At 50.1% G+C, this 22,560-nt stretch overlaps 1 protein-coding gene across 1 annotated transcript; it reads right to left on the reverse strand.

The window, feature by feature from the left end:
* Window positions 1-607: 607 nt before the first annotated feature.
* Window positions 608-20,997, reverse strand: EXOSC10 (exosome component 10). Its single transcript, XM_037498613.2, has 25 exons — window positions 20,865-20,997; window positions 18,799-18,935; window positions 17,696-17,819; window positions 16,607-16,711; window positions 16,120-16,285; window positions 15,844-15,958; window positions 14,501-14,576; window positions 14,180-14,290; window positions 13,704-13,847; window positions 13,043-13,233; window positions 12,024-12,180; window positions 11,731-11,879; window positions 11,231-11,281; window positions 10,604-10,715; window positions 9,201-9,251; window positions 8,996-9,074; window positions 8,793-8,902; window positions 6,985-7,080; window positions 6,664-6,738; window positions 5,196-5,283; window positions 4,189-4,262; window positions 3,527-3,698; window positions 2,747-2,808; window positions 2,155-2,231; window positions 608-1,644 (listed from the first exon to the last, which is right to left on the reverse strand). Exons 1-25 carry the CDS (start codon window positions 20,988-20,990, stop codon window positions 1,614-1,616), a joined length of 2,679 nt encoding a protein of 892 aa, XP_037354510.1. The 5' UTR covers window positions 20,991-20,997; the 3' UTR covers window positions 608-1,613.
* Window positions 20,998-22,560: the final 1,563 nt, after the last annotated feature.

Raw genomic sequence — 22,560 nt, forward strand, 5'->3', positions numbered from 1 at the left:
AGTCACCCCAAGAGCTGGTGAAGACCAGGGGTGAGGTGGGTTCTGGGGGGCTAACGCGGTATGGGTGGGCCTCGCCCGCCCAAGCAGCAGAGGCGCACATGCGGGGCAGCCCTGGAGACAGGCAACTGCACCTTTCACGATGCCGCCTCCAGCTGTCTTCAGCAGAAAATTACTTCTCAATTTTAAACACCTCATCATTCATCTTTATAAGACTGCTCTCTGCCCTCACCATCTCTTCTTTCCAAATTCTCCACTGGAATCCTGGTTTTGCAGCTGGGCACCTGGGCTCTGAATATTGGTGCTTTTCCAGTGGCGCTGAACGGCGTGTGACACGTGTAAAGGGGGCCGGGGCGTCCTCCTTCCCGTGCAGCGGGCCAGAGGGAGCTGGAGGCAGCAGTCCTTGTTCCAGGGATGGAGGAACAAGACAGGAGCCGGAGCTGCGGGCCCCGTGGAAACCGCAGGAGCTCCGGACCAACGACACGAGGAGAGAGACAACATCCCTCTGGCTAAGTTTGGCTTTTCTGTCAGTTCCAACCCAGCGAGCACCAAGCACGCGGACTCCAGGCACGGCGGGCCTGGCTGGTCTCTGCTGCTCTGCGAAGTGGCCATTCTCTGGCAGCAAAGTGATGTCAGACCTGGCCAAGCAGCCCCCCAGGGTGTCAGTCAGCCTTTCAAGATGATTTGTGGGAAAAAATTCAAAGAAAATAGGTTCCTCATGTAAGTATTCGTGAAACTAAAAATAATGGTATTATTCTGCGCTTTCCTGACTTAACAGATCGTCTCAGGGTAAAATCAAATGGAACTGTGAAGAGCCAACCAGAAAGGGTCACACTTATATGAGGCCAATGCAGCATTAAGAACAGCATAAAACGGAAACCTGAATGTTTAATAGCAGGGCTAGCTAAAATTAATTTTAGAATGAGAAGCGTCAAGCTCTGAAGGTGAAAAACTATATGAACATTGACTCAAGTTTGTGAATTAAATATATGTAGGCCAAGGATAAAGCCTTAAAGGAAATACAGCATTACGTTAAAGGTTCTCTTCAGATGGTGAGAAACAGATGATTTAATTTCTCTTGCATTTTTCTGTTTTCCACATTTCCTACAACAAACATGTAGGAACTTTTATAAATGGGAAAAAAAAAATTAAGGTTAAAAAAAAGGGAAAAAGGAGGGAAGAGACTGGGCCCTCCAGAAGCCACAGGAGGCTCAGAAAGCCCCTGCCGGTTCCTCTTCACACGCATTTTCTCTTTCAGCTTCATTGGCATTGTTTGAAAGCTCTCAGGAGGAGCTGGGGAGCCAGGCCCCGCCTTGCAATGCAAAAGCCCTTTTCTGAGTCACAGGAGGTTTTCCTTCATTCCTCCTGGGTGGTTCTGGACTTTTCCAGAAATCAGTCTCCTCCAAAGGCACGCTTACCCCAGGTAGCTGAAGGCGGCGCTCTGCAGGGGCTGGGTCTGTCCTCGCCTGCCAGGGCTGCGGGTGGCCAGAGGAGTCGGGAACCAGCTCTCTTCCTTAAGAATGACTTTTAATGGTTTAAAAAGGAGTCTGTACAAAACCAGCACCACCACTGGCGCGTCCAGTCCACTGGGGGCCTCCCGAGGATGTCTTCCAACACTATCTCTTCGGCCAGTTGTGCCTGAAACCTCTGCAGACAGTGCGGAAACAGGTTACCTCTTCCAGTTGGGCTGACGTGTGCGCTTAGCTGGTTTATAAAACGTTGCAAACCTAACAAGGCAGCACTGAGGGAGATTGGTCTGCTTGGGCACTGAGGAACCCCAGCTGGGCAGGACCCCCCCACCACTCCAGCAAACAGAAGTGAGGCTTGGCGAGGGTAGGCTGGCCCTCCACGCCCTGGGGTGTGCTCTAAGGATGGGCACTTCGCTGAAAGAGTCTTAACAACAAATGTTTGCTTACTGCTTCCTTTCTCTTTCCTAAGAAACAGGCTGTCCCGGGAGAACATCAACCCTCCTTGCTGTGAGGTGACCCCAGAAACCACATGGTCATGGGGAGCTGAGGACACAGGGGCTGTGTGGCCTGTGGCATCCAGCCCTCAACCCCTCCTCCTCGCTCACCACAGAGATCCATTTGAGTCCCTCCAGTTGAGACCTCCGAGCCGAGGCTGGGTCCCCAGGCCACCCCAGCCGCCCCCACGTACCTGTCTGACTTTCCGGTGGGAAAGGACATGCTTTTGTTTCCCAGTGACTGTTTAAATTTTTTGGCTGCAATGCATTTCTGAAAAGATAAGAAACGACTGGAGCTGAGTAACAGTTGTAAGACACAGGCGCCCGGCTCGGTGCTGCTGCTGTGGCTGGTTCTTTGCACTGGGATAGTTCTGGGTGATTCTGAGGGGAAGGCTGCTAGGACAAGTTCCTAAAGGGACAGGATGGCTTCACGAGGGCCTCGCCCTCCACCTGACAAGCGTTCAGCTAGTCAGTTGGCTCCGGCGGCGCCCACACCCACACAGGCAGATGCAGGCCTGGGCAGCACCAGGAGCGGGCAGGCCTGTGGCCGCGACTGCCATGACAACAAACACAGAATAGCTCTTACAACCACACACCAGCGTTTACTGCCTCTTTAACAGTTTTTATTGCTGAACAGTTGATGGGTATTGTCTACACAGGGGAAACAATGAGCTGAGGGAAAAGATTTGCACAGGAAGAGGGTTCGAGATGGACCAGATGGCCAGCACAGGAGAGGGAACAGGTAAGCCCTGCAGCATGCCAGAGTTCTCCAAGTACATTTCTTACCTTGGCAGATGGTGTCTGCTGATTTGGATCAAACTGGGAAGGAGGTTTGGATTCGCTGTTTCCTGAAAGGCAAGAGAGACACCAGTGATAGGGTGAAGGCATGAGTCACACGCAGGCTTCTGCAGGCCCGGCACGGCCCAGGAGCACGGCTGTGGGGCTGCTGCCCTCCAGGGGAACCCCGGCCGACATAACCCAGGGGTCACATACCAGAGCCAGGGCGGCCAGAGACTGGCCAAGCCTCACGGCTCTGTTCTCAGGTCAGGGCAGGCGGCTAGAGCATTTGCCACTTTCCCGTGGTGGTGCGGGGAGGGGGTAGAGGTGGATGTCACTTGGGTCTCTGGGCTGAAGATGCTACCGTGGGTGACTTGGCTCAGAGGTGACTGTCCTGCAGCAAAGACCCTGGTGTGACCAGTGCTGACCTGCCTTCTCTTCAGAGGGACATGGTGCCAGGAAGATGCTTTGTCAGTGGCAGCCCCTGCAGATCAGGTGGTTCCCCGAGGTGAGGCCACAGAGCTTCATCTCACAGCCCAGGCACGTGAGGAAGGATGGAGCCAGGTCAGAATGCTGCACCACGGCTGAGGCCCATGTGAGCTGGTGCCGGGAGTGGGAGGGCTAATGATGGCAGTGGTTCCTGCCAGTCACAGCTGTTTCCTTGGATTGTTCTAGTAATTCTGGGTTAGGATCATGTCCAGGGGGGGCCTGATCTGTGCTAAGTCATGTTTGCTACAGCCCCACTCCTCTAACGTGGCCAGACGACTCACGGGGCAGTTTCGGCCTCACCAGCAAAAGCCTTGAAGTCCGACTTGCTGTAGTCGTAAGGGGTGAAGTCTTTTTCTGGTGGGTCAGGGTCCTTCGGCTTCTTGGACATTTTGGGTCGTTTCTGCTCTTGTTTCTGTCCTATGGTCCTCGGGTCGCTTGTGGTTCGCTCTCTCTTCTTGGCAGCGCTTTCCAGCTGCAAAGGGAACACACCAGTGGTGTGGGGTGCGCAGGAGTGTACCCCGCCTGCCCCAGCTCCCAGCACAGTGCCAAGACCGGCTGGTCCACAGAGTGGGATTCGATCTGTGACGGAGCTGGGTGCTATTGGTCTGAGCGGGGCTGGCACTGAGGGGACAATCAGGCAGGAGCAGGTAGGCGAGGCTCTCAGCTGGAGGCCATGTAAGAGGCAGGGCCAAGCCCCAGTGCACCCCGGGAAGCTGGGAAGGGGAATGTACCTGGCTTGCCACACCTTGTCTGCTGCTCGCCACAGGGCTACGGTATGTTTACCACAGACTCAGTGGGAGAAAAGGTCTTTACGACAGGAATTTTTTGAGGGGAAACAAGGTAGGAGTTAACGGACAAGCTACTGGAAGGCTGTAGGCGTTTCAGCTGAAGCATGGGGCAGGCCCTACTGAGAGCTGAGAATCAGGCTGACCACCAGGGAAAGGCAGGAGAGCAGCACGTACAGCTGCCTGCTGTCGGGCAGAGATGGCTGGTCCCAACGCCGCTTTGTCCTCTTCCTCGGCCTGGCTCTGAACAGCTGCGACAAAGAGAGGTGTCTATGCAGGGGCTGACCACACATCCACCTGTCCCCAGTTCTTCCTGGCCCCACACCTCTCAGCCAACTCTGCAGTCCCACCCCAGATCCCCTCTAAGGACAGCTGCTCTCGTTTTCACCTACACTCTCAATCTGATAACCCCAACTGCTCCGCTCCCCAGAAGGTCAGCCTGCACATCAAAGGCCGGTGTGACACCTCTCTGGATGTTTAGTAGAGAACTCAAGCAGACTGTGCCAAGGGCCTGGACCAAAGCCCCCGCTTATCCTGCGGATGGTGACTCCAGCCTTTGGGGTGCTCACGTCAAACACCTGGCTTCCACTCAGCTCCCCTTCTCTCACATACCACACGTCACCTAACACTGCTGGCTTGGTTCTGGGATGATTCAGGTTTTGATACCGTGCCCCCCTCTTGTGCTGCTACATCATCCAGGTCACCACTCACCTGGCACAGGTGAGTGGCTCCCCACCCTGGTCTCCGCTAACTCTCCACAGCCCCTAGTGAGCTCTCTCAGCAGTTCAAGGCTGCCAAGGCCTCCCAACTCACCTGCAGTCCACACCCAAGTCCTTTTGACGCTGCTCTCTCCTCACTCCACTGCCCGCATTACCCACGCTGCTTCAGTGCACAGGCCCCTGCCGCTCAGAGCGGGCCCAGGGAGCACGTCTAAGGCAGCCACCACACTCCCTGCCACCTGCTGGGCGCCTGCCACCTCTCTATGCCTATGGCCACGGACCAGTCACACTGCCACTGGCCCACTGTCCACCGTAACTCAGGAAGAGGCCACTCGACAGCACAGGACCGTGTCTATCCTGCTTATGCCGTAGCTGGCACTTTGCTGAGTGACCAAATAAACAGAGCGACGCACAGGAGCTGTCCGTTACCAGACAAGCTGGTGGAGTTGAGGAAGTGAATGCTACCTGTTTGCTCAGCCACCTTCTTCTTGGCGATTTCTTTAGATTTTTTCTGTCCCTGTACCTGGCTTGCCAGCTTCCAGTGGTTGCTGATCTACAACGAAAACAAAACAAAACAAAGCAACCCCAAACTTGGCCACCTACGAATGCTTTATTTTTTTTTAACAAGGTGATGCGGGGCTGCTAACCTGAAACTGCACCGTCTAAGCTGTAAATTCCAAACCTAGTGACATGAAAGACAGTCTGACACCGGCTCTATCTATAACACACCCGTTGAGTAGGACATGGCTGAACTGTGTTCCAGGTACTGGGCCTGCTTCTGTTAGAGCTGTCCTCTTGTTCAATCCCTTCTACAATCATCCTGGGAAAAAGGAATTGTTATCCTTTCCCTTTAGGGACAGGAGACAGGCTCACTGAAGCTAAAAACCTGCCTGAGGGATGGAGCAAGTGGGACATGTTTCCTTATGACACACCTTGACATCAGGACAAATCTGGTGACACTGATGTGAACATACGAGGGCAGTTAGTGTTGAATGTGCCACAGCCAGTGGGGGAAAGAGAAGGCGAAGCACCACTTGACTCCCTGTTTCTAAAAACAGCAGGCAAACGCCCAGGAGCAGAGCTGAGGCCCATCTGAGCTGAACTTCCTCTCTGTCTAATCAAAGAACAGGGCTGGGGGACAGAGGGGCAGGCCCTGATCAGAGTGGGACTTCCTGCAGGGAGGGGGAGAGCTTTTAACAGACAGTGAACACACAGGCTCCCAGGAAGATCTCATGGGTGCCCAGGGAAGGTGTGTTTTTATTTTTATTATGCTGTTAAAAACAAACCAACATCAGGCCTCCCCGGTGGCGCAGCGGTTGAGCGCTGGGTTGCGAAGCTGCCCACAGCCTCTGCAGCGCCGGTTCAATCCCCGGCTGCTCCCCGTCCACCGGAGGAGAGTCCCACATGGCACGCAGACCTCTCCTGCCGCCCGCTGCTCCCCTCAGCAGTGTCCTTCGGTCCTTCTGCCTGCTCTGCTCCCCGCTCTGGCTCTGGTGAATTCTCTCACCCTCCCGCGCTTCTGACTGTACCCAGTGCTTGTATAAATAAATAAATAAATAAATCTTTAAAAACAAACAAACAAACAAACAAAACCAAACCAACATCAGGTGTGTTTTAAAATGTCAGCCGTCACCCTTAGGAGCCTGGAAGTGACATTCATATAAAAATGCATCACGCTGTATGTTTACTGAGTATTTCCCTACCTGTAAGCTAACCCTCAATTAAAAAAGAAAAACCAAAACCCAATGCCTGCTGCATAAAAGGCCCCAGATACTTGTGAGACTCTGACTGAAGTCCCCGCCTCTCTCCCTAGAGGCAGAGCTGCGCTTTCAGGGGCGCACGTGGGCGCGTCTAGTAAGACGCTGGCTTGCAGAGCTAGGATGCTCTTTTCCCTTAGGAAGCCACTCTTAGCAAAGGCGACAAGCCCACTCACTTCATAGATTTTTGAGGACGGATCAAACTTGGCTGCCTGGGAAACGTGCACACGCTGCTCCAGAGACGGCAGGAACTAGAGAACAGAGAGACCCCGTGAAACGCTGTGCACAAAAGGATCTGGACCCAGAGTTGATGGACACGTGGCGGGGGCTCCGCATAGGAGACCTCCACTCTGTGTCCCCACCTGGACAGGGACAGCCGACGCGTGCTCCTGGCTGAGTGCGCCAAGGCCCCCGCGTCTCTTCCAGGCCAGAGGGCCCGTGGCCGCGGAAATCACTGCATCTTCTGCCAGCCCTTCACGCGCCCGACGCTCACTCACCATCCTGAATGGATTTTCAAAGGACTCCATGATGGTCTGGGCTTTTTTCTGTGCAACTGTTAATGGAGCTTTTCCATTTTCTTCAGCACTAGGTTCCTGTAAGGACAGAGCAAAACCATCACTTCCCACCAGTCAGTTTGTGACAATAAGATACACACCAGAGCGGAGCAGCAGCTAACATTTCCAGCCTCCCCCGAGTCTGACACATGGTAACAGCCGGTGCTGGCACCTGGTAGGGTGTTTCACATGTATTTTTTTTTTTTAAATTTTTATATTCCCCATACAATCGCAACCTCCTTATTTTGACCCCAATCCCTCCCCCCCGCCGCCCCATGGTGTGTCTCTGATTCATAGTTGTTTTAACGTGTATTTGTTGAGTCGAGGAATTCCCACCTTGTCCTGACAACCTACGGGGCAGTGGTATTATTCTCCCATCTTAGAGACGAGGGGTCTGAGGCTTGTGGAGGTTAAGAACATCTATAGCCTGACAGCTGGTGGGGGCAGAACAAGGACGAAACCCAGGTCTGTCCAGTTCTAGAACTGTCTGAAGGCTGTAACCTTATACTAATCTGAAATTGAAAAGCACAAACCTTTATGGGCTTACAGCTCAACTGGTCTAATCAAGGGGCAGGATGTTGCAGCATTGCCGGCCTGCTCTGCAGTTCTGGCCCCGCCATCGGGGTCTCAGGGAGATGGTCACAGCCCCTCTTAGACTAAGTGCAGCTCTTCCCTGTTCATGCAGCAGAAGTTCACATTCGAACACATGTCAGCTGCTGGGTTCCCGGAGGGCTCATGTTAACTCTGTGGTCGACTGAACAGTCTAGACTTCTTTTCTCACAAATCACTGAAGCAAGACCCAAACTAAACCTACACACTTTAGTGAAAGAGAAAGTCAGAGGCTCGGTCCAGCTTGCTAGTGTAACGGTGCAGGTGTGAACTGTGATCCAGAGCAGGTGCGAGCACTCGCTGAGTCTGCTACTGTCCTTACCAAGAGAGACAGCGTGTCCGTTCTACCACCTCTGGTGTCTGCAATACCAACGTTTTACCTGTGCCCTGTCCTTTCACCCTTGGTCGTTTTGGAACTCTTCCTTCCTGACCCACATTGCATCGTGGTGCTCTGCAGCCAGGACCCCGGAGTTCAAGTCACTGGCAGAAACGAGAAGTCTGCCGAGTAGTCCAGAATAGGAGGCCATCGGAGGAACACAGCTGTGCCCGGATTGGCCATGTGAGTCTCTAGACTGAATGGAGCCCTGCCTAGCATTCCTCGGCCTCACCCTGGGGTAGGACGGAGCCCACAAATTGGGGCTGCAGAAAGGCCCTGCCCCTCACTTTTTCTAATGCGCCAGTGTTGTATCTTTCAGAGGCGTATCTTCTTCACCCAAAGCACAGAGTTGGTGCTGAGTTAGTCAGGGAGGTGTCCACTGCGCACGTGTGCTCGTGCCACCCCTCTGGGGTGCAGGGCAGGCTGTCCCCCACCATGCTGTGGGCTCTGTGGGCACAACCTGCTTGTTTATGGCTAGAGCCCATGCCCTCCTCCCTGAGGGTTAGTGAGGGGCAAGAGGGCACTTCTCCACCAGGATTTCTTCACACAAAGCTCATGAAAGAACTGTCTGCCCACCTCTCATACACCGCCTTTGCCAGAGCAGCCAACACCACCCCCTGAGGGCCCCAGGCCTGGCCCTGCGCTGCTAGGCTAACTTTTGGCTTTGGTCTCAAAGGTGGAAGCAGTGCTCCAGGCAGACAGCCTGTCTGCAACCCCAGTGACCCCGGGGGCCATAGCACGCAAGTGATGTCTCCCTATGACTCACACTGAATAACGTGATGACAGCACTGGCGATGAGGCATTTGGTGTCCAGCAGGGCTTTCTCCTCTCCTGGGTCAGGGAAGAGGCTTGTCTGCTTCTTCTCTGGCACAGGCCCTAGAGGTTTGGAAATCAGGAGGGTCTGAGCCCCGGGCTACAGACAGAGCAGTCTCCTGCTCCTCCAGGACCCTCCAGAGGACCCAGCCTTACCTGTGGTTGGCGTGACAGGACAGCCATCTGAAGGCGCATGGGAGCAGTCGTGAGGCCCAAAGAGAACATTCTCCAGTTTCTGCACCAAAAAGAAAGCAAAAGGCCATCGTGAAAACCTCAAAAGCATGAGGGAGTGCTTGGCCTGCAGTGCCAGGACAGTCTGGGAGGCTGACTGCAAGGCTTTGACCCGCCCCGGTACAGATACCTCAGGGTTGGGCAGTGGTCCGCTCTTTCGTGCTCCAGCTGCGACTTCAGACTGAGGAGAGAACCAAAGAGAGGCTGAGGGTAGCTCCGACACTCGACGACACACTCTTCCTTCAGTAGACTGTCCCTTCCCTGGGTTGCGTTTTTTCAAGAGCTCAAAGATTTTTCTCTTACCCCTTCATTATTTAGTGCTCAATAATTATCTGCTGAGTCACAGAATAAAAGCCTTCATCCCAACTAGGAACATCATCGGAAGATTCTAAAAGCTCGAAAGGACTCCTCCCTCTATCCAGGGGTTCCCCCTTAACGCGGACAAACTGGAGAGCTGAGAAAGGACTTCGTCACGCAGACTGTAAATGTGTCTATTCTCAGGTTTTTTTGGTACCTCACAGGGGTTCATTTTAAGCCTTCCTGGATAAACAATCTCTCAAAAAATTACAAACGTGGTTTACAACATGCTGCTATTACTAGTGAGGTAACACATTAAAAATTGTCCCAATAAAAACACAAGTGGCAACGTGCCAGCCTATTTTAACACATCATGTACTTCCACAAGCCCGCACACAGACACATGGCAGTGTGCTCACACCTACGTTTCTATTACACACCCACCCACCCACCACTGCCCCCATATTTCTGGCCTCATTTCCTGCTTTCATTTGGATCTGTCTATTCGTCACATCACCGTCACAAGCCAGCGTGTGCCGCGGAACGTTTCCAGGAACGGAGTGCCACAGTGCAGGTGGCGGTGTCCGTAGCGTCGGCTGTGGTGGCTGGCCCAGTAGGTTTGTGTGACTACGCTCTATAACGTCTGCCTCATGACATTCCTCCTGCACGTCCCTGTGGCTAAGCCACACAGGACAGCTTCTAGCCAGGGTGCTATTCCCCAGCAGCGGGGCGTTCCTCCTGGAGGGAGCTGTCTTGGACTCCATTTCCATGACCCCCAGTCCGGTGGTGGGCAGAGTGCACCCCCCAGTACTCAGCATTGCTCGTTCCCAGAAGGTTTCTAAGACCATGTTGCCTCCCCTGTCCTTTCCTTCCCATTCTGGGACCAGCACACCCATCCAGGTGCCATGCCATCATATCTGGCGGATGGTCGGGTTTCCTGACAGAGCTCCCAGTGCTGGGATCCCCAGGCCATTATTGTCCTAACAGGTTAACTGCCTCTGAACCAGCAGCGAACCAGCTCAGTCACCGGACATCACCTGCTACTGGATTATCACAGGTAAGATCATGAAGTAGGAGGGCTGGAGTTTAACTTCCATCACCCCCGGATGTGCTGACTCCTATGACCTCTTGGGGGTTTTCAGATGGAGATGAGCTCATACATGCAGGAGCAACCGAAGGCGAGGCCAGCAGATTGCACAGGCCAAAGCAGGAACCTGAGGCAGTGGAGCTCCTTACCTTGAGCAGGGGCATTTCTCGAGCCTGCTGGATCAAAAGATGCATCTCGTTTATCTGCTGCCGGACAAGAGGAGGGACGGGGTTACAGCAAGCTATGATGCCCTGGGGTTCCCTGAAGATAAGAACACACTCGTCACTCAGGAATACAGCCTGCACCGGCTTCCGGATGCGCGCGACGACCTGGTGAAGCTAGGGCGCTGGGCACACACGGAGACTGAGGAACCATGCCTGCAGGGCAGGCTGGCTGGATCCAGCTCCTGCTAACAGGCAAAGCTGGGAGGTGGTGAGCTCTGCTGCTTGGCAGGTCTGCCAAAGACTCGGCAGGTCTCAGCTTACATCATGGTAACTTAAGACCACGGGCTGCCCGAGTCTGGAGGAACCTACAGCTGAGAATCTGAGGCACAGGCTCAGTGACCCACACTGGCTCTGTACAGTCTGGCCTCTGACTCTCCAGTTCAGATGGTTCAGTTCCTAAAAGGCAGCGTGAAGGCAGGAATTCTGGACTCCCTGGCTAGCGAACTTCCTCCGGCACTGCTTTCCGGTGAGAAAACCACCTTGGGGGTATTAACAGTTGGAAATGCTTGATTCTTAAGGACAAAGTCAAAACACATGAATCAGCTCACTCACTTGGGCAGCTCCTCGGCTATCTTTAGCATCATGTGGTTTGGCAGCACGTATCTGGAACAAAACACACAATAGGATGGTATTAAATCCAGCCAGCGAGTTCCATTAAATGCCATGACCCAGGGGAAAGAAAATGTAACCAACTTTCAAGGCAAAAAAAAAAAAAAAGGTCCATTATTGTCACCAGACCCGATCAGTCTAGAAGCAAGTATTAAAGGGCTCCCCTTTGGATTCCCTGTGGCCTAGGAGTTAAGTCTCAGTGATATCACCACTATGGCCTGAGTTCGATCCCCGGCCAGGGAGCTGACCCACATGGTGCAGCAGACCTCTCCTGTCTCCCTGCTGCTCCCCTCAGCAGTGTGTTTCAGTAGATCCGCCTGTTCTGCTCCCCACTCTGTCTCTGGTGAATCCTCTTACCCCCTCACACCTCTGGCCTACACCCCAGTTCTTATATGTGTAAATAGATAATTAATAAATAAATAAAGGGTTCCCTACTCCTTTACCCATAACTCTCGTCCTCACGACGAGCTGTTTTATCCCTCCAGGCAAAGAGCAGCTGAAAGGCCGTCAGCTGCTGCGTGTTGAGATGCTTCTTCTGCTTCCTGTAGAGTTCAAGGTACGACTCATCCGTGAAGATGGGTTTGAAGAATTTCTATAAAACATTGGCAATTTCAGGTCAACAGGAATCAAAATCATGCCTTGTGCTCTTCGAAACAATGGGCTCTTTTCATAGATGTGAAAAGAGAACTTGGAGCTAATGGCGAATGAAGAAGTGGGTGGCGTGACCAGGCTTCACCTTGAGGCAGATGTCCCTGCTGCGCTGCCACACCACCTGCAGCTGCACAGGCTGGCCCCCGCCTCGCTCCCACAGCGCCAGCCTCATCTGGTCGTAAATGTAGAGCAGGTAGTGGGTGTCGTCTCGGGCGTAGTGGAGCATCTCCTCAGGCAGAGGCCTGGAAGGGCAAGAGAGGATGGGGTCTCAATGACCTTCCCCCAGGCAAGTTCACGTGTCCTGCATCCTGGTATGACAAGCCACTATTCTCATAGCTGACCAGAAAGGCCGCGGGGTTTCTACCTGGTTATAAACCAGGGCCCTGTAGTCCTGGACTGGATCTCAGCTCCAGACAATCTATCTTTGGACAGATCACTTAAGTTCTCTGCGCTCACTCTCCATACCCGTAAAGTAGAAATAAGGCATCTCATAAGCTGTTCTGACGATCACACGGAACAATATCCTTAAAGCTCTTAGTTTAGTGGTTGGCATACAGCAAGGCTAATAAGCAGGGTTAGAGTCTGTCCATTTTCATTTTAAATTTGGACTTTATTAGGCTCTCTTTAGCAGTGCTGGCATGCATAAAGAGAGCAGCTCCGCGGCTTTTTCGTACAACAGCTATAAACTCGAGATGAGAGAAAGCCACGTGAAAATGATAAAGTGGATCATGTAGCAAGAATTCTTGTAAAGCCCGATTATGTACCAGCTGAGTTGAACGTGTACAAAATTCTCACCACAGAGATTAGCGCACACGCGTGCGCACACACACACACACACACACACACACACACACACACACATCCCCACCAACTGGCACAAACACTGACAGCACCCCTCTCCTCCAACCACAATTCCATGAAACACAGTGCCACAGAATGAGTCCAACATAAACTCTACATTCTCTCCTCAGGCTTCTTGCTGGGCTTCTGCTGCTGAACAGCTAGAAAAAACCTGACCACATTCAACTCCAAAGTTGAACAGTGTCACAGGCGGAACACTGGGCTCCACAGACAAGAGGTGAAGAAGAACACCCAACAAACTACCGTATTCTCCAGTCTGCCAGCTGATACTGCTTGTTGGAGTCCACGCTGCAGTAGTGTTTCAGCAGATGGTCAAGCGAGTGCCTGCCCAGGTTAAGGAGGCGTGCTGCCTGGTGGGTATCAAACATGTTTACCACGTACAACCCGAAGTCTTTCTGCAGCCACTCAATGTCAGAATCGGCGCCATGGAAGACCTGAGACAACGGGAGCAGGGCATGAGGGGAAAGAGGTGCCAGGTCATTACAACTGGAATTGGAGGCCAGTATGAAGGTTAAGCCGGGTTTCCAAAGCTTATTTCAATTTAGGACACAGCCTTCTAGACTCCTAAATGTCCGCTGTCGACATGGGAACTGCTACCTGCCGGTGATCGTGATGAAGGGCTCTGCCAGCTGCAGGGGTCAGCATAAGCCCAAACACCCTTGAAGCCAGGGGCTTGTTGCAGTAGTCATTAAAATAATTAAAGGTTTTTTTCTGGGAGGCAATCAGTTAAGCCTTAGCTGGTCTAACAGTGTGTGAGACACAAAAGCTATTTAGCATATGGTACCCTAGTGGAAATGATTTCTCTCCATTTTATCAGCTCTATTTTGAAATAATGAACTGGTAGCCTTCTGAGAAACACTTAAATCTTGCACTCTCACACAAGAGCTGGGCAAGGCTGGCTGACCTTGACAATAGCAGGGTTTGTGAAGCTCTCGTTGAGAATGTACATGTCACTGCGAAGCTCCAGGGTGTCCACGATGAAGTCTTCTGTGCGGGTGGAAATCTGCATCAAGCAGGTAAGCCCTAGGAAGCTCCTGTAAGAGTGGTGCTAAATCACAAAGGGTGAGAAACAGGAAAAGGACGATTTTAGTGGCTTTCTCTACCAATTTTGCAAAATAGCTATAAAGCTGTTAGAGGATTGCTTTATTTTTACCAAAAAATAGATTTAAATTGTTTCCTTTTTCTTTTTATAAAATAGTTGTGGCTTATTTATTTATTGTGGGCCCCTCGCTGGTGGCCGGGGAACGAACCGGCGCTGCAGAGGCTGCGGGCAGCCTCGCAGCCCAGCACTCAACCTCTGCGCCACCAGGGGAGGCCCTAAATTGTTTTCGTTTTATCCTTCTCGTGGAAACATTTCCCTCATGGTGATGTGCCAGTTACCTCCAAGTCTACAGCAAATTCTTGGCAACTCAGGAGTTTCTCATTGAGTTCCACGAGTTCATCCAGGGAGGATACAAAATGACAGGGCGTTTCTCCCACAGGCCGATATAACTGGATCCCAAAAGGACAGAAAAGAAAGAGGAATGTTAAGCAGCATCCTTCATTAAAGCACACAATGAAAGGCCAATTTAAGAAATGACCCAAAGTGGTGACCATCTACGTAAGAGGTATTTAATGAAAGCGCAAACCACACCAGCAGTCTGTTGATCTGGCTCTTCCTGGGCTACAGAACAACACTGATGAACCCAGCTCAGTACTAACCTGGGGTTGTGGCTTCTGAAGGACTGAATCTGGTGGAGTAAAGTGATCTAGCTCATACTGATAAGGATGTGCAAACCTGAATAAATTAAAAAAAAAATTCCTTTGATTATTTCCATGATTCACAAACAACTGCTTCCATGCAGTTTGTGAAAAATAAACAAGATGGGAGCCTCCCTGGTAGCGCAAGGGGTTAAGTTTCAGCACTATGAAGCTATCCGCAGTCACTGCAGTATGAGTTCGATCCCCAGCCAAGGAGCTACCCACATGGCTCAGCAGACCTCTGCCTGCTGCTCCTCTTAGCAGTGTGTTTCAGTAAATCCACCTGTTCTGCTCCCCTATTTCTGGTGAACCCTCTCACCCCCGACACTTCTTGCCTACACCCCAGTTCTTCTATGCATAAATCCTTTTTTTTTGCATAAATAAGTCTTTAAAAAAATAAAAGAAAAATAAACAAGATGATGAAAATACGTTCTTTCCATAAAAGGCATCATTATTTCAGTGATAACACGAGTATATGAAAAAAAATTAGGCGATGCTTATTTATCCTTACAGTATTATTAAAAACTGACTCGTTTACAGAGATCTGAGCACTTGTATGAAACACTGCATGGCTGGTATTGCGGGCAACGCAAACACGGGACATATGGTCCTGTGGTTTTGAAACACAACGCCATGAAGTGAGGAGAGGACAGGGCAGAGATCTCAGTCGCCATTTCCGGTCCCTCTGCCATACACTTGCGTTGCAATCCCAAGGTTCTGAGTTCCTTTTGGGAAGAGCCACCTTTCATTACCTTGCTTGAGTTGTGGCCTAAGGTACAGAGTCAAGGCTGAAGGAATCAATGATCAGACAGTCTTTGGCTAAATGTGAGAAAAAGACCAAACTAACAACACCCTCATCATCTTTATGCTGAAGACAAAGTGCTTTCGTCTCTAAAGTGACGTTTTTCTAAGAGGCTTATGCTGACAGGGGAAAAAATGTCTTTTCTTACTGAAATTAATAACGAGCCTGACTTTACTATTTAGAACCCACCCAATTAGAAAGGCAGAGTGTTAATAAGGAAGGACAACTTTTAAGAAAACCAGGGTTTCAAGTTCTCTAATTTTGTTTTTAAATCTATGCAACTGGACTGAGAACAACTGCTCCCTCCAGGACTGCAAGGGGTCACATCAGGCACTCTGGGAGCACACACGGAAGCCTTCCTGATGAGATGCATGGGGGAGAAGAAGCACATCACCTGTTCTTCAGATTCTGTTTTCATTTATGCGCTTTGCAAAGGTGATGTAGAGCGAAACTGTGGGATAAGGACAAGCACTCGTGGTAGAAAGTTCCACCAGGGACTTACATGTCCTGCTCAACCTGCTGTGTTCTCTGCTGGTGGATGAAGTCCGCCAGGGCCGGGGGGACGTCCAGATCCTCAGGACGATCCAGCGGGCGCTCCCGCCTTTCCTTTGAGAGTGCTGCAGAGCCAGCCAGGACAGAAACACTATCACAGACCGTCACAGGCAAGAGCGACATTCTTGTCATGTCTAATAAGGGAGAATTCCGGCTCCTCTGAAGGAAGGAGGTGGGAGGGAGGGAAGCCCCAACTTGTTTGTTAGGAGGAACTCCCAACACTTACCCTGAGGGAGGGGTTTCTGAGCATTGGGCTTGATAAAGATTTTAGGAAGAAATGGGGTGTTGGAATTGTCGATCTTCTCTCGGAATTTAAGCTGAGGCCGGATGATATTCTTTGCATGAAGCAGCCGGAAAGTTTCAGATCTTGTTTTTTTGCTATACTCCCCTGCCTGTGATTAACAAATATAAGTAATTTATAACACAGCAACATGATGAATTAGAAAAGTAAATCCCAATGTGTGCCTTTCAAGAAAAGCATTCCAAGAGCCTCACAGAAGAACGTTTAAGTGTGTGAGTGCAGACCAGGGGTGCAAAGCAGAGAGGAGGGTATAATTAGGTTGTGTGTGTTCATGAGAACAAGTTAGGCAGTGGTCAGTTCTGTGTCACTGAATTAGAACAGAAATGTCCATTAGAATGTGCAAAGGCCCTTCTATACAGCTAACAGGAAGAGCTTAGTTAATCTGGAGAAACAAAAAAAAAAAAGCCCTTACCTTACGGTTCCAGCTGGACACTATTGTCTTGGGGACCTGTAATCCTGCAGGGAGGACAGGTTGTTGGTTTTTATTCACACCTGACGCTTCATCCAGTAAAATACCCTAAGAGTAGCAGAAATATTAGTTTAGACCTTCCTTTTAGGGTTAAAAGAGTTAATCACCTCAAGATTTTTTAAGAACTTCTTAGAGAAAGACACGTGAGAATACATACATATAAAAGCAGGTCAGTGTATAAGAGCTGATTAGGAAGTTTTCTCAAGTGATTAAGACAGTATTTGCTCAAGTCAAGGCAACAGTTAATTCCTTGACAGGCTCTCTTTATAGTTCTGAATTCAGCTGAATAGTTAAAAAATGATTTAACAGTGGCCCACTAAAATATTTAAGATTCTAGACTGCCTGTGGTAACACTGAAGGCAGTACTCAGCCTGAGAAGTAGGTCTCTTGGTCTGTTTATATTACAAGTGCAACCTGGTGACAAATGGAAGCCTGGAAGGACTTGGAATCATAAAAAAATGAAATAAATGAAAACCACTCTGTGGGCATTTAGACAATGGAAGAGATAGCTTCAGGGGCTAGGAAATCAAGATTTAACTATCTGCAGGACAAATCATCACCTGGTTGAGGGCTAGATTTGTTTTGGGTGATCTTTGTGTAGTTCTGTAAATAATGGCCAGCTATAGAATTAGGCATAAATGGACAGTAAGTGAGATCAAATGAGCCGCACCTCCTTCCAATCCATAGGGTATAGAGCAGATTTTGAACAACAGTAGACATGGACTAAACTGAGTGAGTTCTGTGTATCTAGAGGCCTCTTCTCTTGCATTACAACAGGGTTTGCAAATTTGGAATGTAGGTTTGTAATAAAGCACTTTTTAAAAGGGCTTCTGCTGGGCAGTGATATTTTGAAGATAACTTATTTTTTGGGAAAAAGCCAACTCTCAAAGGAAGAGTACATTATTACAGGTAAGATCTACTAAACTTAGCTCCTTTTCATTTCCTAAGGTGCCTAGGTTTCCCTTTGCATTTTAATACTGCAAAAAACTCTTCATTTGCTAGTCATCTTAGAGAGTAAGGTGAAATACTCACCACTCTTTCAAGAATAACATCATTGGTATCAACTAGTAAATCAAACTTGTCCTCCAACTCAGTCACTTTACTGCGATCCTTAATGTTGCTTCGACACCCATGGTACTGCATCACCTTGCTCATGCTAGGGATGGGAAAACCGAGGTTAATCTGTATACTTTCACTCACTGTTTTATTCAAAATTGTTTACAATCTAGGAGAAAGCACAAACGGCTTAGCTCAGACCACTCCCAATACTTTTCAGTCGTACTAATAAAACTTGCATTCTTACAACCATCTTTAAAAAATATTGCTAGTTGCAGGGCCTCCCTGGTAATGCAGGGTTTAAAATCTCAGCACTATCCAGCTATTGGCAGCCACTGTGGCATTGGTGTGGTCCCGGCCAGGGAGTGGACCCACACAGCGCAGCAGACCTCTCCTTTCTCACTCGCTGCTCCCTTCAGCAGTATATTTCGGTAGGTCCACCTGTTCTGCTCCCCACTCTGTCTCTGGTGAATCCTCTCACCCCCTACACTGCTGGCCTATCTCCAGTTCTTATATGCATAAATAAAATAAATCCTTAAAAAAATATTGCTAATTGTGTGGTCTTGGGAAATTGACTAAATGGCATTAAAGACTCACTTTCCTCATCTGTTAACTGAAGGGTAAAAAAATTATCTCAGAGCTTCCTTTAAATTCTGAAAAATATAGAACAGTAGGTAAGTGAAGTACTCTGCATTAACTGTTTTAACACGTTATCTACACCAGTTACCATAATTTTGTCAAGCAACAATTAAACAGAACAACTAAACAAAATAACCTGTCCAGTACACTTGCTAGGCAGCTAATACTTGGGACTCTGTAAGCTGTGACGGAATTATGGATCTAGGTTTTCAAGTTCCACGTTTATTCAAAAGGGACTGTTGTTTATAGGTGCACACGTCAATACATATTAAAAAAGTTAAACTCAAAATTTATCAAGCAATATTTCCCTAATCAAAAACCCATTGTTTCGTTTTTATTTTTTACAGCTCATTATAGCAAACATTATGGAAAGAAAAAATACATTTGAGGAAAAAAAATCTACTTCTTTTTATTCACTTCTTCCAAGAAACAGTACTTACCACTGAAGCAACCTGTCTCCCTGTGTTTCACAAAATGTTTGGAAGCCAGGAAAACTTCGGTAAAAATCATACTCATCGCCAAACTGTGGCAAGCCCCCAGATGCTTTGGTGACCGCCACCACTGCCCCGAGAGCAAACTGTCAAAAACACAAAAATAGGCATGTTGGTTATATTAATCCCCACTCATTTGGCAACTCTTTCCCCCCCTAAGATCAATATAGAGTACACCGCACTAGATGCTGAAAACATGCTGTCTTCACACAGCCAGCAAACACTCAGTGAAGGGCCTCCCCTGATGGCGCAGCGGTTGAGCGCTGGGCTGTGAGGCTGCCCGCAGCCTCTGCAGCGCCAGTCCGTTCCCTGGATGCCGGCGAGGGTCCCACAAAAAAACAAAAAACAAAAAACAAAACTCAGTGAAGATTTCACCTCAGGCCCCAGGAACATGACACTATGTTTTAGAGCTTATGGTCTTCGAGAGGGGGGTGAGAAGGAATGAATACATGTAAATATGACTAACATTCAAAGCAGCCTGGGTTTGAATTTTGGCTCTGATACCTATAAACTGTGCGCTTGGACAAGTTATGTCATTATTTGGACCTTATTTTCATTTTCTGAAAAAGAGACATAATAGAAAGTACCTATGTCATAGAGTTGTGAGAATAAACTGTGCTAATAAACTCACTTAGGACAGTGCCTGGCATACATGTTCTTACTCATATTCAGATCTATGAGTTTTTACAGGAATTTATTTTTATGTTTTCATTTGGAAGGCCATCTATTAACAATATGATGAAATTCTAGAACTATGAATGACCAATTTATAATGGTTACTGCCCACATCCAGACTTGTGTTCATGGATCTGTTAGTGCCATGTAGTTCTCTATTTCAGTGTTATGTGGTAATGAGACACACCCAGAAGTGGCTGTCATGGATGACTGACAGGTGGTTAGTCATGGATAAATGACAGGTGGTTATGTGAAGGCAAAAGACAATGCTGTGAGTTCTGTAATAAATGTTTTCTAAGAAAAAAATGAGGACAGGTAGGAGCGTGAGTCATGGTGGGGTACATGGTAGCTTGTGAGCATGAAAACTACAGTTAGGACCACAGGACCTCCCTCATGACACAAGGGGTTAAGTCTGAGCACTGTGAAGCTATTGGCAGCCACTGCAGTACAAGTTCGATCCCCCGCCAGGGAGCTAACCCACATGGTGCAGCAGACCTCTCCTGTCTTGCCCACTGCTCCCCTCAGCAGTGTATTTCAGTCGCTCTGTCTGTTCTGCTCCCCACTCTGTCTCTGGTGAATCCTCTCACACACCGCCCCCTCCCCCTGCACCTCTGACCTACAGCCCAGCTCTTGTATGCATAAATAAATAAAATAAATCTTAAAAAAAAAAATTAGAACCACACCTCCGGCCCTGTCAGTATCCAGAGCCAAATGAATAGAGAATACAACTGCTAATGCTCAGCAGCTATGTGTGGACTTCCAGGAATTCGGTAACATTAAGTTGGAAACTATTTTCCGTTTCCTGACGTTTCACCTCCGCATGAGGTGATTAAAAACCTAGCCCTCTGTCCATATTTCAGCAGCATTACACAAATAATTTAAGTGAACTCCCTCCAGTGTTCCTGGAGGATGCAGAGATGAATGTGATACAGCACTGGAGGTGGGGCGGTAGGCTGGGCGGCAGCTGTAACAAGTGACTTTTAACTCAGGGATTGGGGTTCTGTGGGACGGGACCTCAGCAGAGCAAAGGGCCACCCTAGGGGCGGGAGGTCGCGGACAGGAGTGAAGCAGCCCAGCCCCTCAGGAGAGAGGGCCGGGCGGCTCAGTCACGGGTAGGAACGAGGTCGCGATTTCGACGGCCGCAGTGACACGCCCTTCCCGGGACGCGAAGCCGGCTCTCCACAGGCTCCTCAGTGTCGCGTGCGAAGCCCCATCCCCGAGGATTAAGGGAGACGCGGCCCAGAGCCGGCAGCGGCCGCTCGACCCCCGCCCGGGCTCCGGTGGGGCGCGCGCACGGCCGAGCCGGCGGCCTCGTCGCCCCCCAGGCCCGGCGAACTTACCTTCACGAAGCTGTCTGCGTCCGGGAAACCCGGCAGCACCATCTCCCCGTCGGATTTGGCCGCGGTCGTAGCCGAAGGGACCTTGGGCGCTCGGGGACTGGGAGGCGCCATCTTTCCGGCCAGCATGGCCTCCTCTCGCGAGAGCGTCTTGAGCCCACGCGACGTGCGCGCCGCGCGCATGCGCAGAGGGCCTGCGCGACGGCCCGCGGGGCGGGGGCCGGGCTGGCGGAACTGATCCGGCGTAACGGGCCCGGAGCCACCACTTGTTGTCGCATCCCTGTGATTTAGGGTGGGGCCCGGAGGGTTATCTGATTTTATTGAAGCCAGCTCCGTCTGAGCGCTGGTTGCTGCCCCACCCACCACTGGGCCCTGTCCCGCAGTTACCCTCCCGCCTCGGGCTTGGTCCTCTTCCTCGCTGCAGGTTCATACCCGACAGCTTGCACCTGTGGGGGCATCGCCTGCAGCCAAAAAGAAAAACAAAACCACCCTGGTTCCCACACCTTCTTCCAGGCACTCTCACACCTTTATAGGTAAATTGGAAAAAGCATTGTGAACGACGAACCAGAAGATGTCGGGAAAATGACCCCTTCTGCCCCGCAGATAGGCGGGCAAGGCCATGCCAGAGACTTGACGTCTGAAGCAGCTAAGCGAAGTCAGGTATCACCAGGTAAAGTCAGTCTTTTCACCTCCACTGATGGCAAAGGACCCAGATGAAGATAGAACACTGGGTGCCCAGCCTATGGGCTTTCCTTCGAGGAGACTAAAGCCCGCATTGCTTTTCCCTGTGCATAGATATCAGCATGTGTTGGGGTCAGACAACTTAGAGCACCCCCACCCCCATAACATGTTTAATGTCAGCCACTCCTTCCTATTTGTATTAACTAAACTCAAACTTAAGTTTGTTGGAACAGGTTTTGTCGAACTGCTTCTCCAGTTCAAAACCTCCCTTTGAAAAAGCTCAAACTACCAAGGCTTTTTTTCCAGCTAACAATGGCTATGTACTGCGAAATGACTCACCTCCAACCCAACCCTACAGTCTTCTCCACCTACACCTCTGGAAGGCACACAGTGGGAACAGAAATGAATGCCCACAGACGTTATGAGGGAGGCGGTCCGGCAGCCCGGGGTGGATTTGCGGATTTGGTGTATCCTCTCCTGACATCAGGTGACATTAGGGGTGGTGCACCCCTAATACTGCTGACTGAAACAAAAGTCTCAGTGATAGTCAGACAAAGTGTTCTCTAGATAATGAAAGAAGACTGAGAGACTGGTGGGAAAGGGGTCCAGCCCGCTGCTAATTTGCCCACCCCCTGATAGGCAGCCTTCTCAGAAAAAGGTGGAATTACACTTGAGAAGAATACAAGGCAGAAAGAGAGAATTAGTTTCCACTGGCATATGTTAATTTCCAGACAGGATAAGTATACCTTACACTCATTATCTCTGGTAGACATAATTTGCCTTTGAGTGTCAAGAATTTAGGAGATAAAATATTTTGTCCTAAAGAAATGCCTGTTTGGAGGGAGGCTCCAGGCTTCCAGACAGTGATTCCTGTTAATGGGGGTCAGAGGGCAGGGCTGAGCTGCAGGGGCCGCCACAGCAGTTCTCTTTGACCTGCCCTGGGGGGGTCTGAGACGGAAGCGTGCAGTTGCGGCTGGTGGTGGGTGAGCAGTGGCTTGAGGCAATCCTGCTACCACTT

Source organism: Talpa occidentalis, unplaced genomic scaffold, assembly GCF_014898055.3.
Source record: "Talpa occidentalis isolate TD23 unplaced genomic scaffold, MPIMG_talOcc4v2.1 talOcc4.9, whole genome shotgun sequence".
NCBI classification, from domain to species: Eukaryota; Metazoa; Chordata; class Mammalia; order Eulipotyphla; family Talpidae; genus Talpa; species Talpa occidentalis.

Bases quoted from the DNA above. Each gene is read 5' to 3' on its own strand.
- EXOSC10 (XM_037498613.2), bottom strand. From the start codon at position 20,990: ATGCTGGCCGGAAAGATGGCGCCTCCCAGTCCCCGAGCGCCCAAGGTC. The intron at 16,712-17,695 runs GTGAGTATTTCA...TGCTACTCTTAG, and splicing joins ATGTTATTCTTGAAAGAGTG to GGTATTTTACTGGATGAAGC. The intron at 13,848-14,179 runs GTAACTGGCACA...TTTGTGATTTAG, and splicing joins AATTTGCTGTAGACTTGGAG to CACCACTCTTACAGGAGCTT.